The 18,246-nt window shown below is 37.1% G+C and overlaps 1 protein-coding gene across 4 annotated transcripts in view; it reads right to left on the reverse strand.

The window, feature by feature from the left end:
- The window catches only part of LOC129780244 (myb-like protein A), a 228,593-nt gene that overhangs the window by 151,244 nt on the left and 59,103 nt on the right, over positions 1–18,246 (reverse strand). For 3 of the 4 annotated variants that reach the window (XM_055788296.1, XM_055788295.1, XM_055788298.1), the window contains one exon: positions 5,129–5,245. The exons of the other annotated variant lie outside the window; for it this stretch is intronic. In XM_055788296.1, the coding sequence (XP_055644271.1) occupies positions 5,129–5,245 (117 nt within the window). The remainder of the gene's footprint in view (positions 1–5,128; positions 5,246–18,246) is intronic. 4 annotated transcript variants of the gene reach the window in all.

Raw genomic sequence — 18,246 nt, forward strand, 5'->3', positions numbered from 1 at the left:
AATTCTTGATTCATACCCTTAAAGTCATAAAATACCTTCCTCATATAAAAAATTCTAATTATTCCAGAATGTGATAAAGGATCATATTGGATGATAAAAATCCTTCTACGCATATGTTCGAATTCCAACAATGACAGAGTTATTGAACTTTTTCTCTGTCTCGGCCCTGTTTGCCTTAAAGTGGGTTTTATTCAAAAATTACGCTGCGTAGGACAATTCTGTTGCTTCCATTTGAAAGATAAGAAAATTTTATACAGAATAGAGTAGTGAAACTTCCAAATTAGTGGATTGAGTTAACGTTTTAGAAGTGAAAAATTTCAATGTTTGTGGGTTTTCAGGTGTTATTCTTAATTTTATCCAAAAAATACATAATATTTATGGATATTTCAGACGTCTTCCTTCAGTCGCTCTGCATTCAGGTTATTATTATTTTTACTCTCGTAGTGTTTGTTATTTGTGAGGAAGAGTGTTTCTTAAGCAGTCCGAAAGATCTAATCTAGCTGGCTGAAATGTTTTGCAAAAGGGAAATCGGACAAAAATACTGGAATAAGTTATTTTATCAGGTATCAGGTAGCTGAGTTTCGAGGTTTGAAATTGTCCGCGTCAAGTTTTTTCCTGTTTGAGCCTGCACTCATATGTGTGTGTGTGGTGCAGTGCAATACATCGAGTGTTGAGATACAACACAGAACAAGCACGCGCGTTACGCTGGAGGAGCTGTTTATCCGGAGGTCAGGTGTTTGACACTTTTTGGTAGATAAAGTGAGGTTTGAAAATTGTACGAACATTATTTTATTTGCCACTCCCCAATTATCAACAGTGGCAAACAATGTCAAACATCGAACATGGAAAAAAAATCGACTGAAATATTGAAGGTAGTTCAACTATGTATCGACAGGGTCGAATAACAGACCAAAAAATAGTATAGGCATCACACAACTGAATATTTGCTTGTCGTGAAGTTGATCGAATTTTATCTGCAAAAAGAGTCAAATATTTGGCTTCGGCCAAACAGTGTATGAGCACGCTAAGAAGTATGCGTATGTTCTCTAGTGTGAATCTGATGGCTGCATTTACATACACCATCAACGCTGACATCAATGTCCAATAGGATTCGCCAAAGAAAATAGTTGACGTTACTGTGTATTGGTCACACTTTAATTGCGTGCCAAACCGAAATATTGTTAAACGCGACTTGACATAAAATATATCTTCGGCTGCTCTTTGATATTTTCCATTATTCGAATCTAGGAATATCGTTCCGTCGAGTAGTAGAGAGCTCGCGATTATATAATTACATCACTTACTGCTGTTCTATTTTCCAATTTTTTGTGTAGTTATATTAGAACATATAGATTTATCTTGGATACCTTCTCAGGTTTCCCAAAGATAAATCTTCACCTTCGCGATTGGATTAGGATAGAAAGTACATAAGATAAAATATAAAGTCGGTCCAATTCATTCTACAAGTTACCTTCTCAGGATACCTAAAGATAATTTCTGCCACGTGTTATAACACGAGATCTAAGAGTTTTCGTTTCGTCGAGTGGTTGACAGTTTGCGTTTACATACTCACATCACTTACCTCAGTGAATCCTGATTATTACCTTCCCCTACTAACAACAATCCCTTCCATGATATTTGCTAGGGAACCACGCTATAGAGGCGACCCTTCTGGCCTTCGGGCGGCGAATATCATACTAACATTCCTTCCCTTCCCCTGGTGACTGTAAGGACGTGGCCTGAGACGTTATTCCCCATTTAAAGCTCGAATTACCGAGAATTGCACAACGAGAATGATTTGCTAGTCCCAAGCGTCATTCTGTGTGTTCTTTGTGCAATTTGGTTGGTTCAGGTCAATCACGGAGAGCAACTACGAATTGTACAGTCTACCCAAACTCAAGCTCAAGCTCAAGCTCTAATCGCTCTACAATTTGTTATTTGACACCTAACTTCTATCTTTATTAATTTCGCCGCAACATCATTTTAAACAATTCCTGGTGAATCTTCAACTTAAATCTACCGAAATCGCGATTTTTTACTTCACTGTACTCGTAATAGACAATTAACTTCCACTTTAACACTGACCCATTTCATTTTCTCTTAAAATAAGTCATATTTGAAATATAAAAAAAAAAAATTCGAACTGTATATAATCGAGTCACATATAATCGAATCATATAAAATCGAGTCTATATAATCGAGTCTGACCTGTACTAAACAAAATTAAAATTGATTTTTATTTTTATTTTAAATTCAATTTTAATTTTTTTATTTTTAGGCTTGGGTATGTTGAAAAGAATGTTTCTGGCTAAATTACAATTCAACTTTACGGTCCAAAAAATACGCAATTCAAAACGTTTCAAATTAGTCACCCTCGAGTAAGCCCTGACCGTCTTTTCGTTTCTTAGGAGATGTGTGTCATAAAGAAAACTCCCAACTAGAAAAAAAGATTCAACGAGAAAAGATTAGCATAGACGCCGATAATCACTCGGCCGTGGGAGTTACGATTGTGTCACATTTACCCGAAACCCACTCACCCGAAAGACAGTTTCCCGAAAGACATTCACTCGAATCCCACTCACCCGAATGTAACAAATACCCGAATGTAACAGTTACCTGAATGCAACAGTTACCCGAATGTAATATATCTAGCCGAATGCGACGCTTATCCGAAAGAAGGATAATACGAATAATACACAAATTTTATTATTAAGAAGTATTTGTATATTTATTTCTGGTCAATGTTATCTAAAGATCATATTTATCTCGTACGTTCATTTCTATTTAAAAAGTATTTTTGGGTAGTGCAATTTGAGAAATAGCGCCATTGAATAAAATCCTTTTGAAAAATAAAAACGAAAAGTGAAAGAATGCGGTTTTATAACGTATTATGAAGTTCATCTATTCATATGGATGATGCAGCCAGTTTACTTAAAAGAAAGCTGACAATTTTGATACATACGTATTATGGCACTGAAGTGCAATTTTGATTATAAATTCATTTTTTCGCAATAAAGCTTATTTTGAGATCACTGTTATGGGGCGAAGTCCCCATCTAACGAGGATAAGAAACCGAGGCGGCCTAAAGTCGCAAGCAAACTCGCAAGCAAACCTGTGTTCCACCGATTGCCCGGTTTGTTTCAAACATAGGAGACGATCCTCTAATTAGATCATACGGCATACGCTTATCTGGTGCATCACGTTTGCAACCAGGCATTCAAAATTCATTACATACATAATTAACCGGACAAACATAATGAACCAGGTAAACGTATGCCGTCTGACGCTCGCTAACGCTCGGTCGAACCTAACTAGAGGATCGTTTCCTATGTTTCAAACTAACCGGGCAATCGGTGAAACACAGGTTTGCTTTCAAGAGGCCGAAGCTTACGACGGCGGGTCGACTGCCGACTCGGATTGCGTCACCTCGGCGGCTTCGTGCCGCCTTTTCCTCGTTAAATGGAGACTTCGCATCCATTACATTGACCTCGGAATAAATTTCATCTCGAAATAATAAATTCATGATAAAAACTGCGCTGCGGTGGAAAATACTTAAGTACCATTTTTTGCTTATCTATTTGTTTTTTATTAAATTCGCCTATTTTTACAGGCTCAGTTACATAAGTTTAAAGGAGCCGAATTCTTAATTATATTTTTATTACTATACATAAACATTTTATTAAATCTAAGGTTAGTAAGGTAGAAACCCGATTACTCGCGGTACACTCGAGTTTAGAAGGGTGCCATATTTTTTTCAGGAAAAGGATGGCAATTGTTACAATAATGATAATCTCACGCACTCAATTCTTAAATCTATTCGTATATCTATTGTGTATTTACATTTCATTTATTTACAAGTTATTCTACTGTTTGTAGCAAGGGGACCAATTGCTCGCAAAGAATATAAGGATATAAGGATAATCACAAACGAACATCGATAGCTTTAAGGAAAATATAGATTATGGACATGTAATCAAGGTCTAACCGAGCCAATACATCTCTTACCGGCACATTGGGCTGTCTTCCTCTAGCCCGAAGAGAGTTTTCTAAATTCGATCTGGCGACAAGATACAACTCGCACGACCAAACAACTTGCTCGATGTCGTGGTAACCGTGGCCACAAACACAAAGATTGTTGTCGGCAAGATTAATACGAAAGAGTAGCGCGTCTAACGAACAGTGATTGGACATGAGTCGGGAGAAGGTTCGAATAAAGTCCCGACTCAAGTCCAGACTTTTGAACCATGGTTTGAGGCTAACCTCAGGGATAATTGAGTGGAGCCACCGGCCCAATTTATCTTCGTTCCATTTGCGTTGCCAGTTAGCGATGGTATTTTTAAGGACTAAAGAATAAAATTCATTGAAGGCGATTTGACGCTGATAAATATCGCCTTCAATTGCACCTACCTTTGCTAATGAGTCAGCCCTCTCATTACCCGGAATGGAGCAATGCGAAGGGACCCAGATAAAGGTAATGACATAACAGCGTCTGGTTAAAGCACTCAAAATTTCTCGTATTCTCTCAAGGAAATGCGACGAGTGCTTTTCCGGCCTCACTGCACGGATAGCTTCGACAGAGCTAAGATTATCCGTTACAATGTAATAGTGTTCAACAGGTCGTGAGGCGACGCTGTCCAGCGCCCAGTGTATTGCTGCCAATTCCGCAATATACACTAAGCAAGGATTCTTAATTTGGTGTACCAAAAGTGTAGCGTAGTGACGATTCTATGGATATTCTAAATCCATAGAAATTAATTGCCGTTGTTTAACTCTTTTATGCATTATTTAAGTTGATAATATTGGTCACACCAAAGGAGATTTGGTTGTTACACAGAAAAACTCTTTTTGGTTTGATCGAAACATTTAGTGATTTGTTTCACCTGATAAATTCCAATAGACATAGCGTGAAACAAATTTTGTTCAACTTGAGATGAACCATGATTATTCGACCGAATAAAGGGATCACTTTGATAGGTTCGAATAGGATTTCAGATAAGTTAAGCTTACGGAGACTTTCAAATGATTCCCTTTGAGGCCAGAATGGAACTCTCCATCCTTTAAGCAGAAACGTATAATAATACTTGTGACACAAAATGGCGCTCGTTCCCGCTCTGGATGGGGTACTAACCTGTTCCGTTACTTCCAAACCATAAAGCGACCAGATCGTCACTGGGCGACGGATGATAATTACCATACAAATATGGACTCGGATAATCAAAAAGCAGTCGCTTGGACGGTGATTCGCCTGGAATTAAACAGAGAGGGGAAAAAAGCGAGTGAAAAATTAAATATATTGTTGTGTTGTGCGCTCAGAAGAAGTATGACAAAAGTATCACTTTTCTTAGCGTGATGACGTTATGTTTTGTTGGTCATGGCCAAGCAGCTCGGAAGAAGAGTGTACACGGCATTAGAGGCCGCGGCTTGACGAAAGACTTCCGCTGGTTATTTTTGTGAGCGTGAACTTACTTAGCTCTCGAGGACTCGCGAAATTGCACCGGTTTTAGGAGCAGCAGCAGCAGCCAAGTTGATTGACCAATGTATTCAGCAATGAAATGGCGTCACAAGTCTTGGAGCCATTGTAGTTAGTGGACGACTCAAAATTCGAGAGGGGTGCCAACTAGTCCCCGTCGAGCAGATTTTCCTTAATAAGAAACAAGATGGCGTGGGATTTTCTATATGACTGGGCGCTACGTTTTTTTATTGTTGTTTTTTGGTTTCGAGAATCCATTTGTTTCGCTGTTTAAGGCAGTGAGCGAATTACGTCGCACTAATTTAGTGTGGTATGCTTTCCGGCGGGACATTCAGCTGTCAGTCCAAAATGGCTTTTTGATGGAAAAGATTTGCAATTGTGCCATTGAATTGAGTTTCGTGTGAATTCTGAGCGAATGAAGATTGATTGCTCGTTTGTTGGAGTCTTGATAGTCTTTCCACACAGCGATTTCCGTTTATTTAAAACATGAGTTCGTTACCTTTGCGGAGGCGTGAACATTGTGGAGAATATTGATGCTTTAAGTGGTACTCGCAAAATTTTGGAGTAAACAAGATGCTTTATAGTATACGTTACATAAGTGGAATGGAAGTGTTGGTGTGAAGAGTGCAAAGTGGATGTTGACTGCTATCTCTCATTTTTCTCAGGAACACTAAACAGACTGTCTATGGTGGAGAGTGTGTGCCTCAGCTACGTAGAAATTATGTTACGCGTAAAAGTCTACTTTTCGATGGTCTTTGAAGCTTGTTACATTTTTCAAATGAAAGAATGTTCATTTAGATTTAAAAAATGCACTATCATAGAAATGTTTATTTGAGGGTAAAAAAGGTCCAACTTTAGAAAAAAAATTACAGAAATATTCAAGAACGATATAATATAGTTTTATTCCTTAAAAATAAAATAAACTTTACTGGAAAAAATAATTTTTTTTTAATAAAACAATGCAACTTCGCGTAAATTAAAACAAAATTGTGTATATGATAGTGTGATGATAGTTCACTTCGGATTATCGTATATCACAGCAAATAATTCGAACAACCATGGATCGTTCGAACTCTGTGTTCGCTTTATGAACCGTGTGTTTAGAAGTCCGTTTTGATGCCAGCCAGAGTCACCACCAACTTTTTTTGTACCTCAATTGAGAGCCAATAATGTGGAGAAGCTGTGGCTTCAACAACGCTGCAAATGTAACATCACGCGGAAGAAACAGTTTCGAGAAGTTTCGGGACTCGTGAATTGGCATCCATGATACGACATAATATCGTTGGATTATTCTTTGCAGGACTATGTCAGGTATTTAGTCTACGCAGACGATTGACGCCTTGGGAGACACATCTGCCTCGTTATCATAATAAACGGCCTCCATTGCGGCAAAAGTGATCGAACATTTGAGGTAATATAAACAGATTAGAAAGCTTTTACACTCGACAAAAATAAAGGACAGAGTGCTCAGTTGAAATTTCTAGGTGATTTTTGAAGTGTTGTAACTTCGTGAAAAATTATCGTATGAAGATGGTATATACCATATTTGAAGCTATTTTGACTTTTAGGTTTGGGAATATTTTATGAACATATTTCTATCTGAATGTGTGTAAATATAGAGGACAAAATATCAGAAAGAAATAAAAAAATGGATTTCTTTCTGTTTTCAAACTTCTTGTAGACAAACACAATTTTTTGCTAACCATCTCAATGGCGAGTTCAATTAACCTGATCAAATAGCTTTCATTTGATTCCTAGAACGTGACTGTAGGACCTTTTCATGTAATGATATTTCTGTTTGAAAAAAATTCCACTTAAATTTCTCAATAATTGATACGGCTAAGAAACGTTTTGCAGATTAACATTTCTTACCGTTTTTCGGAAACGGTCTCTAACACGAAAATTTTTTGTTGCGGTCCATTGTGGTATACTATTATTAACTCTATAAGGAAGATTGTCCAACTGATGAATGATGTTTGTATTTGAGTAACTTTATATACATATATGAACAGAGGTACCTTAAAGATATCTGACTTCAGGTACAATCTAAGCATAACAAGTTAATTATTTTTTTTCCCATAACGTCCGGTTTAATCAACGAGGTGTATTTATGTTGTTGGGATTTCAATTCTACTTTGAAAACTGTTCGTGTTTTGATTGTGCTACACGAATGATATGTCAAAAGTTTGTATGAAGATTAAAAAAAAATGATATCGCTACGTTGTGTATTAACCCGCATGTCTTCAAATGTTTTTCAATGTAACTCCTCAACATATAAGTTGTTGGAAAAGACAAATTCATAAAATCTCATGAACATGACGGTATAACACGACAAACATATTAAAATGGTCTATTTACTATAAAAAAGACAATAAATTAGAAATATTTTTTTCAATATCTCGAGAATGGGTGTATTTAGAAGGAGATTGAAAAGGTGTTTTTTTTGTTTTAAATCACATCCTGATTCATAATTTATGGCTCAAATTTATTATTAAAATACAAAAATTCGAAAGTTCTAAAATTCATAAAAATTCAGTGTTCCACAAAGTTTGTCAAAAATAGTTTTACCATCTTGGACTCTTTTTTTGAATTTTCTATATGACTTCTATTTTATATGGAAAAAATAAAAAAAAAATACATATTTTAGATATTGCAGATTAAAGTTTTTTTTCTTAAATAAAAAATAGAGTACAAATTTTTTTCTAAGTGTATATTTTTTCACGTTTAAACATCAATACTCTAAAACTCTTTGTAATGCACTAAAGGGTGTGTCACATCAAATTGCATCACGGAAAAAACGCTGTAGAAATTCGCCCTGTAGACCGATTCTTTTGAAAATTTTAGACAGTAAAATAAAAACTATTAAACAACTTTTGGCATTTTCTTTTTATTCATACTTCGAACCCAAGCCCGTATGCTCGCACCTTCCTCTTTACCCCGTCCATAAGGTTCTGTACAACGTCAGGTTGTAGTTTTTTTTGAACAGAAATCCATTTTCTCTTGAAGTCCGCCTCCGATTTGACAACTTTTGGGTTCTTCCGGAGGGCCTGCTTCATAATCGCCCAATATTTCTCTATTGGGCGAAGCTCCGGCGCGTTGGGCGGGTTCATTTCCTTTGGCACGAAGGTGACCCCGTTGGCTTCGTACCACTCCAACACGTCCTTTGAATAGTGGCACGAAGCGAGATCCGGCCAGAAGATGGTCGGGCCCTCGTGCTGCTTCAATAGTGGTAGTAAGCGCTTCTGTAGGCACTCCTTAAGGTAAACCTGCCCGTTTACCGTGCCGGTCATCACGAAGGGGGCGCTCCGCTTTCCGCAAGAGCAGATCGCTTGCACACCATGTACTTTTTGGCAAACTTGGATAGTTTCTGCTTGCGAATCTCCTCCGGAACGCTGAATTTGTCCTCTGCGGAGAAGAACAAAGGCCCGGCAGCTGACGAAAGTCCACTTTGACGTAGGTTTCGTCGTCCATTACCAGGCAATGCGGCTTCGTCAGCATTTCGGTGTACAGCTTCCGGGCTCGCGTCTTCCCCACCATGTTTTGCCTTTCGTCGCGGTTAGGAGCCTTCTGAACCTTGTATGTACGCAGGCCCTCCCGCTGCTTGGTCCGCTGGACGAATGAACTTAACAAATTCAGCTTATTGGCGACATCCCGGACCGAACTTCTCGGATCACGTCTAAACTGCTTAACTACGCGCTTGTGATCTTTTTCACTGACAGAGTCCATTTTTGCCGTTCTTCACCTTCCGGTCGATGGTTAGGTTCTCGAAGTATCGTTTTAGTACTCTGCTGACCGTGGATTGGACGATTCCCAGCATCTTACCGATGTCCCGATGTGACAACTCCGGATTCTCGAAATGAGTGCGCAGGATTAATTCACGGCGCTCTTTTTCGTTCGACGACATTTTTCCAAATTTACGAAAAATTGACAGTGAAGCATGGCCAACGTGATCTATACACTCTTATCTGATTATAAGCGAAAGCTGAAGATATAATTCCTAAAAATTAAATTTCTACAGCGTTTTTACCGTGATGCAATTTGATGTGACACACCCTTTATTTCGGTGCGACTCATAGTTTTTGAGATATAAATTATCAATTATTTTTCTTACTAAAATCGATACGCCCTATTGAAAAGTTACGCATGAGTCAAAAAATTTCCAATTGCTGTGGATCTCTGCATGTTTAGGACGATTTAATTTGGAATTGTTCCATGTCAAAACTAGTTGATTTAAGTGATATACAGGAGACTAAATTTCTAAAAACTGTGAAAACCTTCAAGATACTGCGTTGGAGTACACTGAAAAATGTAAGCCTTGTTTAACAGAAACATAACAGTATTACATTAATGTGAATTCTTGGAAGGCCAAACAAAGAAGTAGAATTGGTTTAAAATAAAACTTTCTGTTCATATATATTACAGGAATTATAATTAATTAGATAAAAAGCTGGAACAAATAATCCATATCAGTTGGTGTAAAATTGTGCATATTTGACTCAAATCGGACCATCCGACATCTCAAATAAAGGTTTAAATTTCGCTCAAAAATAATGGATTTATTTTCCCCTACCTAATATTTTCAGAAAAGGAAAACAAATTTCTAGAATATACGAAATTCGTGAAGTTTATGACTTACTTACTATTACTATTCACGACTCAATGTTTATCATAATGAGCTCGGAGTTTTTCTTGTTGCGCTTTCCATTCTGCATGCATCAAGAGCGTTTTTAATATATCAGTGTCGGTCCCAGCTCCCAACAATACTTTTTGTATTAATAGAAAAAAGACAGAAATTCGACTAGAAAGTACAGGGTCTTTCAGATTAAACGCTCACGCAACAGATATTAATAACCTCTACAAAAGTGAACCGATATTTATTTTCAAAAACGAAAATATAGCTAATTTTAGGACACTTTCGATGTGATCACTCTTTTTCGATAACGCGTTTTGAACGGTGAAAACATTTTTTCACGTACAACTCTAACATTCTGTGGCTTATGACCAAAGTAACGGTCCTTCACGTACCCCCAGAGGAAGTAATCGACGATGAGAATTTTATCATAAGAGGACAAAGTTTTCTAGAAATTAAGGCTTCGGTTGCTCGAGTAATACGATTTCACTAAAAATATACGTTCTTGTAAATTGTACATCTTGATACTAAAAACCATCCGACCAGACTGAACGAGTGGCCAAGTATTATCGTCCCGAAGACCATCGACGGAGCGAAATTTTTTTTATAAGGAGCTATTCGATTTTTTTTTGCGTGAGCGTTTAATCTGAAAAACACTGTATATATGATATGGCAATATAAGATAGTATGAGCGAGCGAAACAAGATACACACTGCAAATAAGCTCGCAATAAAACTTTTCGCCACATACAGGGCATAGACCAAGAAATATATATATGCAGTTTATGTTCTCGTATTTACTCTTCGAAAACACTTTCCAAATTAATTTTATAGTGAGATGTAAGATTAACACGCTTATATACAACAGCACTAGAAGCTATATGGATAGCGTGATCGTGTGAAACAACTTTGCTTTCCAGCCGGCCTTGGTTTGATCGCCATTGACATCGTATAAATTTTTGTTTTGGTACAATCCCAAAAGAAATGAAAAAGGAAAAAAGAAAGAGATGTCTGCTCCCATACATACAAACATTTTAAAGATTTTAAACAGCTCATTAGACCCTCCAGCACACGAAAAAGTATTGTTTCTGGGTGTAGGGACCGACACTGGGCTCAACGAGTTAAACCATTTTTTATTTTCAAGATAGCCATAATTTCATGGTGGTAATCGCTACTTTTAAAACTTCGTAATCCTCTGATTATTATTTGTTCCGATTTTTCCTGAAGGGCAGTTCCGATCTAATGAATATATTGAAAATTGGTTTGATGACATAACATAAGATTTCCCAGAAACAAGCAAAGTTCTTCCTAACAAGTTCGAATTCCTCCCTGTTCCCCTACTTTGTTTTTTTTTATTCTGTTGATGGAGATCCTCCTGTACTTATTACCAAATAAAAACAAAGAAAACGCACTTCCTGCAAATTGCACCGTAAATGATGTTTCTGTGAATCACTCGACATTAATTTATGCTCAAAATACAATTGTACGCTTCTACACAGTAAATTGTTTTGTTATGATTTTAGAACTTTGAAGTTTTATAACGCTATTTATCATTGTTGAGTACTAGATGCAACTGTTTTGTTCAATTTCTTGAATTTCTGGATGGTTTAGTTTTCGTCAAAATATTTGGTGATCGTCACATGAAGTCCAGCTACGGATTTGGTAACCAAACTTTCTCTGTCTTTTCAGTTAGATTTTCCAATAACCCTAATAATTAGGAATTACCATCAGCAACTATAATACAACAGGACAGAATCGCCCAACCGAAGGCTTGCATGTCAATCCATTGACATTCAATTTGTCCAGTGGTCAGTCGTGGACAGCTGCTGTCCGCATCGTGGATTGGTCCAAACACCTATCGTGTGGCAGTGTGGACGTGTCAATGCTCGAGCGCTGGCCATGATGTGTTCCATTAGAGAGCAATTTTTCATCGGAGTTTGCCATTAGACTGCCATACCTACTCTCGGCCTAGTCGTTTTAAGTGGCCAGGAATATCACGTGCTAGCCATTTCGCAACTAATGCACTTTTTTTATCGCTCACACTCGTGAAAATCGCCACCGAAAAGAAGTTCGATGCTCCATTCGATTTTGCGTGTGTACGGCGACCAAGTTTGTGTCTGTGTGTTTATGTGTGTCTCAATTCGAGACGGTCGCACTTGATCGATTCGTTCCGCGGAGAGCTGCCCCACTGGTTCGACATATAAATATCTAGCCTTTTATCACGAATCGAGGTCTCCAGGTTCCAAACGCGCTCCGCTGGGTAATGATAGTCACATAACTGCATCTGGGACTGCATTATCGCGGCCCACGATTTTGTCTATATAATTTAATGTAATTTCAATGTTTTTAATCTTTTATTTTTTAGTTGCTCTCTTCGTTCTGTTTGCTTTTTCTCTTTTTCATATTTTTTCTTTTTGTTTTTCTTCGGCTGCACTTATGCTCGGTCTGTGGTTTGGGTTGCTACTCGTCAAGCGACGATGCGTCCACAAGACGACGAAAATTGCCACGGCTCAAACTGCGTTGGCAAGTGCAGTTCGATTGCATGCGCCGCGAATTTCTCATGCAATCGAAAGCATGTGGGCCCGTCTGGAGTCCACCCGTTGTCCCCGCGGAGGGCCTCCAGAGTCGTTGCATGTGCCGGATTAGCTTATGTTACTGGAAAATGCAATTAGATAAAAATTTGTCTACTAATGAAAGCGACAAGGGTGGTTGATTGAGGGCGAACAAATCGGGTCCATGGCTGGCAATTAGGGAGATAATTTTAAAGTGTTTTCAAATTTTGCTCTATTTTGTTGCACGCTTCCACCGCATTCAATGCGTAGGTTGGATACAATGTTGGAATAATACTATATATGCAAATGAAAAAGAATATGTAGATTTTTTTTATGTGGATACCATTGAATGTAGTATGTAGTATTAACTCGAACGGAATGTTCTGTTCGATTTCAGGATAGAATAAAATAAGAAATTTTCCACACCTTAAGTGGATTCAATTAAATGATATAATTTGTGTGATTCGTTCTAAATGAGTTGAGAGTGAAGTATTTGAACGGACGTGTTATCATGTGTACATCAGCATGCACCGAACATAATCGAACCAATCCTGAAACGGATAATAATTGAGTCAGCATTTGGATAATTTGAAAACAATACTTCGAAAAGGACGTTTGTGTTCGGTAGAGAGGATCCCATTCTTTTTCTGATAATGAAAGGACACATGAATTCTATCGCATCCAAAGAGCCATCTCACTGTCTAGAAGTCATGATTAATATATTACATAATATAGTTCAGGAATGGCCAAACGGTAGTCCGCGGTCTACCGGTCGCCGCGTAGGTATTTCCAGGCGCCCGCCAGCTGGTCTAAGATAGTGCCAAAGGCAATGGATTAAATATCCTTCCAGCTTTTGCCGTGGTCATTTTATAAGGTGTTTATGCTAACCTCAATAAAACATATTGATTGAAAGAATTTTTTGAAATTGATTCCGTTTTAATATTTTCTTTCAGATTGTTAGTTATTTAATATAAACACATCCAGTTGTTCGACCATGACTTGTAATAAAGCAAATAATTGTGACTAGGAACAATTTAAACAATGTTTTCTCCAGGCATATCATTTGTTAAATGACGAATTGAAAATGCTGAAAACATCCGGAAACGAACATAATTTTGTTTTTATTGGTTTTCGAAAACCTTATAAATAATATAAACTAAATATTTGGAGAAAACTTTGACTTTGAAGACGGCTAAAGCGACTTTTAATGTATTGTTATTTCAATTTTTAAACTATCATAAGTATAGTGAATTGTGCAGAAGTCTCATGAAAAGTCATGAGTAGTGTAACTAGTGAATGGGAAATTAGAAATTTCTAACATTAAATATTGGGCTCTATTATGTAATTCAAGATGAACAGAACTCTGCTCGTTAGCTCTATTTTGCTGTTATAGATACAGTCGGGTGAAAGCTGTCGGCATAATTTTTAGAGTTGTTTGGTTGGTTTGTTACATTCCTGATGTTTTGCTTTCGAAATCATTTCGACGAGTTTCAAAATATGCAATTCGCCGTCGTTCGAGAAATAACTCGATTCGATAAAATTGTATAGATTTACAAAATACGAAAATTTATTCGGTGTGATAGTTACAGGGCCGTTCGATTCAATTTACATCATGGGAGCCAATATTTCCGATCGATGGTTTCATTAAGGACTTGACAATAAAACTTGCACTTGTTAATGAAACAGAGGTTTTTTGAGATAGTGAGATCAAATTTATTCTGGTTGTAATTCAACTCTTACATTTGAATAATGAAGTACTATTTCGGTCATATGACCACGAGTCCTTTACAGTGATCAATCCGTTGAACTCAAATTTCCACTACTCAGCCATAGTTAGATGTTGTCTCTGAGCACTTATAAAGTTGCTGGCTTGTTGGTATAGACTAGTGACTTGACATAGCCCCATAAAGAGGAATCCAATGGTGTCAAATTGCATGAACGAGGCGACCAATCGACAGGTCCCTTTCTCGAAATAGCACGTTCATCAAACTTACTTTTCAATACTTCCATTATAACGTGCACTGCGTGACAAGTGGCACCGTCTTGTTGAAACCACATATCCTTGATGTTAAGATCTTCCAATTCTGGTCAAATATAGTTTTCAAACATGTCGCGATAGCACTCTCCATTGACGGTAACATGACGATCGTTCTCACCGACGAAGAAATCACTCCTTCGGCATTAGTCCCATGTTGAAACAGTATTTCTGTGGATGCAATGGTGTTTCTTGAATCACAAATGGGTTTGCATCTGATCAATAAAGTATATTTTGCTTGTTGACCATTGAAGTTTGGGAGATGCCCAATTCTTGAAAATGTTGACTGATCTGGATCATTTCGGATGGATTCTTGCGGCTGCGATATTTTCGTTGCTTCGTGCGGGCTGGCTTCTCGTTGACACGGGAACACACAATAGCGCAAATGTAGACTCAAATTTGGTCACTAAACTATGCACATCCTGCCGGAAAATTTGAGTAAGCGTTCATACGAAGACACAATACCCATGTCATGTCATGTCACTAATGGATGACCTCTTACCTCTAGATAATTGAGGAATATGATAATCATCTCGGGTGTTTTTTTACGGAAAATGATTGCTGTGTATGTTCATAAATAACGATATCCTTTAAAAAAATGAACGATATTGATTGGTGAAACTTTACAGAAAATAAAGTAATACTTAACAATTATTTGACAACCGATACTTATTTCTATTTTATAAAATAATTTATCATTGAATATTTATTAGTATGATCTATGTTTTTCCTTAAATTAAACCACTCGCAGTCTCGGTAAAGAAACAAAAATTTTGTTTCGAGGAGGATAATTTTATTATATCTTTTTTACTTTGAAAAAAGGTTAACATTGCAAAATTACAGACACACGTGCAGTTTGTTACAAACGAGTTATGATTTTGCGCGCGAGTACAGGAGGGTTTAAACTATGGTTTATTGTCTAGTACTACATTCAGTTTCTCATGCCTTATTGATACATTCAACGTCCGCGGCCTGACATTTGAACAATTAGTCGCCTGTAATGCCCAAAATTTTGGCCACCTCTGAAATAGTTCATTCGAAGCATGAATCATTTATTTTTATTTTATTCAGAAAACAAACAGAACCCTCCATTATACCTAATATTTAAGATTTTTTATTGAACATAATGATTGAAAATAAAGAAAAACTTTGAAAAATTAATGAAAGAACAGTTTAAATCAATTAAATAATAAAAAACTTAAATACATTTCTTTCTATCATCTTTTCTCTGGGTAGATTAATTGAAAAAGAAAATCCTTTTAATTATATTGAAAATGATTTGTCCGCCTCAAACCTTCATAGGGGAATGACGTGGAACCATCACTATTATTTATACCTAGATAGCTTTGAAACTAACTATGGATACGCAATAGTTCGCGATGTCAAGTGTTATCACGGGTATTACAAGAAACCATAATTAATATTCTTGTGTGTATAAACATCCCCTCCAATAGCTAAACCAAATTTTGGATAAACAGTAAAATTATATTTGTTTTTCTCAAAGAATAAATAAACGATCTTCATCTGCTTTGTGGGAAAATTTATCACATAATTAATACTAGATCAATCTTTAATGAAAGTGATGTACTTTCAAAAGACGGCTGAGAGAAACTCGTCCGATTAGCTCCACATCGAATTAGAACCATTAAACATTCACAGTAACAGCTTCCCGCAGTTTTCCGAGCATCTCCCTTGTTTGAAAATTACTCGTTGAACAGAGGCAGTTTAAAAGTCTATTAAATATAAATGTACGTTACAAGTAGAACAGACAGACGACACAACCACCGGTCGTTCCTTCCGCCGGATGAATCATTTGCCACGAGACATTGTGTACACGCGAGGTGGAAGCAAAAAAAATACAAGTCCCCGAAACGAACACAGATTAACGTTAAAAGGCTGGTCCCCGATGGGTTCCGCAAATTTCTCGCGAAGATCTTGGCATGCGAGAGCCGAGGACATATCGCGAAGGGACACCTTTGCGAGCAACGCGACAGATCGCGCTGGCGGGATTTGATTGAGCATAAAATAAATACCAAAAAACGAAAAATAAAAAATCCGGGGGACGATAATCAGCCAGAAGCCAAACGCGGACCTGGACCCGCCAGACACTTTCGCGAAAGTGTCGCGCGAGCGTTGAAAAAACAAGTAATACCCGCGCTCCAAGAATACCCCACGTATTTTCGATTTCTCGTTGCCCGAGTACGTGATTTTAAATTATTGGTGACAGCACAACAACAACAACATTGACTCGCGCGACGACAAGAAAAGTGACAAATAAATGTTAATAAATTTTAAATATCGCTGTGCTTGCCTCTCTTTCCGAAGGGTCGTCTCGCTAGATCGGACTATTTTTTCTTCATTATTGGAATGAAAGTTATCGCTTTTGGCCCCGGGTTGCATGCCCTTCTGCCGCCCGCCATTTCAGTTGGTGATCAAATTTTCTTTTCGTTTCGTCTCGAAGACTGCACTTCATTCGATCTTCTAGAAGGAGGGGAAAATCATTTTAAATCAGTTTCGTAAGAAGACGCTAACCGCAATGATGCGAACGAAAAGTATAAAATGAACTGATACTTAAAATTGCGAATAAAAGTGCAGTGAACTGATAACGTTATAACGTTATGTTTCTTTTTGGCAGACAGTTTCCGATCTCGGGCACCAAGTTGGCTTTCTTGAAACAGAATACTGACGATTCGCTCTTATCAGTCGGGTATCCAGGTTTTGTTTTTGTACACAAGCGCCACTTGAAAACAAGCGACAATTTGGGCGATGACACTAATAAATTAGTTCTCTTTAACAAGTGTATTAATTAGGATAATCAGCCTTCGCTGATTGCTTAAGTGTGTTTTAATTTATTTGCCTTTTTAGTGCTATCGCACTCGCTGCGAAAGTGATTCAAGAATCGGGAAGTGCACTAGAAAGTCGCAGTGTTTTCTTTCTCAAGTAATGTATATATATATATATATATATATATATATATATATATATATATATATATATATATATATATATATATATATATATATATATATATATATATATATATATATATATATATATATATATATATATATATATATATATATATATATATATATATATATATATATATATATATATATATATATATATGTCTTTAGTGTGGATTGATTGCTATCGGTGAGTTTGGTGAAACACTGGAAGCAGCCAATTCAATAACCAATCTTCCATATCCTGTATATCCTTTCATTATTCGATATCAGGATATGAAAAAACAAGCTTTCTTGCTGAGACGGACACTATGGAAGGTGTTTGATTTCGTAGGCCCATTACTTTCGATGAATATCTTCATTTTCCTCGTGAAAAGGCTCTTGAATCTTGGTAGACAAGATGGAATGATAGCGATAAAGGTCGATAGTTGTATTCTACGGTCTTCAAATCATGGTTCAATTTCATTATTTCACAAATGCACAACTTCTTCGAGTTCTTCTTCTTAAGTGGCACTAACGTTTCTAGAGAAACTTCCCCGTCTCAGCGTAGTTCACTTGCGTCATTTTTATTAGTACTTAGTAGAGATTTCTATG

This window comes from Toxorhynchites rutilus, chromosome 3 (genome assembly GCF_029784135.1).
Source record: "Toxorhynchites rutilus septentrionalis strain SRP chromosome 3, ASM2978413v1, whole genome shotgun sequence".
In the NCBI taxonomy this organism is placed as follows: domain Eukaryota; kingdom Metazoa; phylum Arthropoda; class Insecta; order Diptera; family Culicidae; genus Toxorhynchites; species Toxorhynchites rutilus.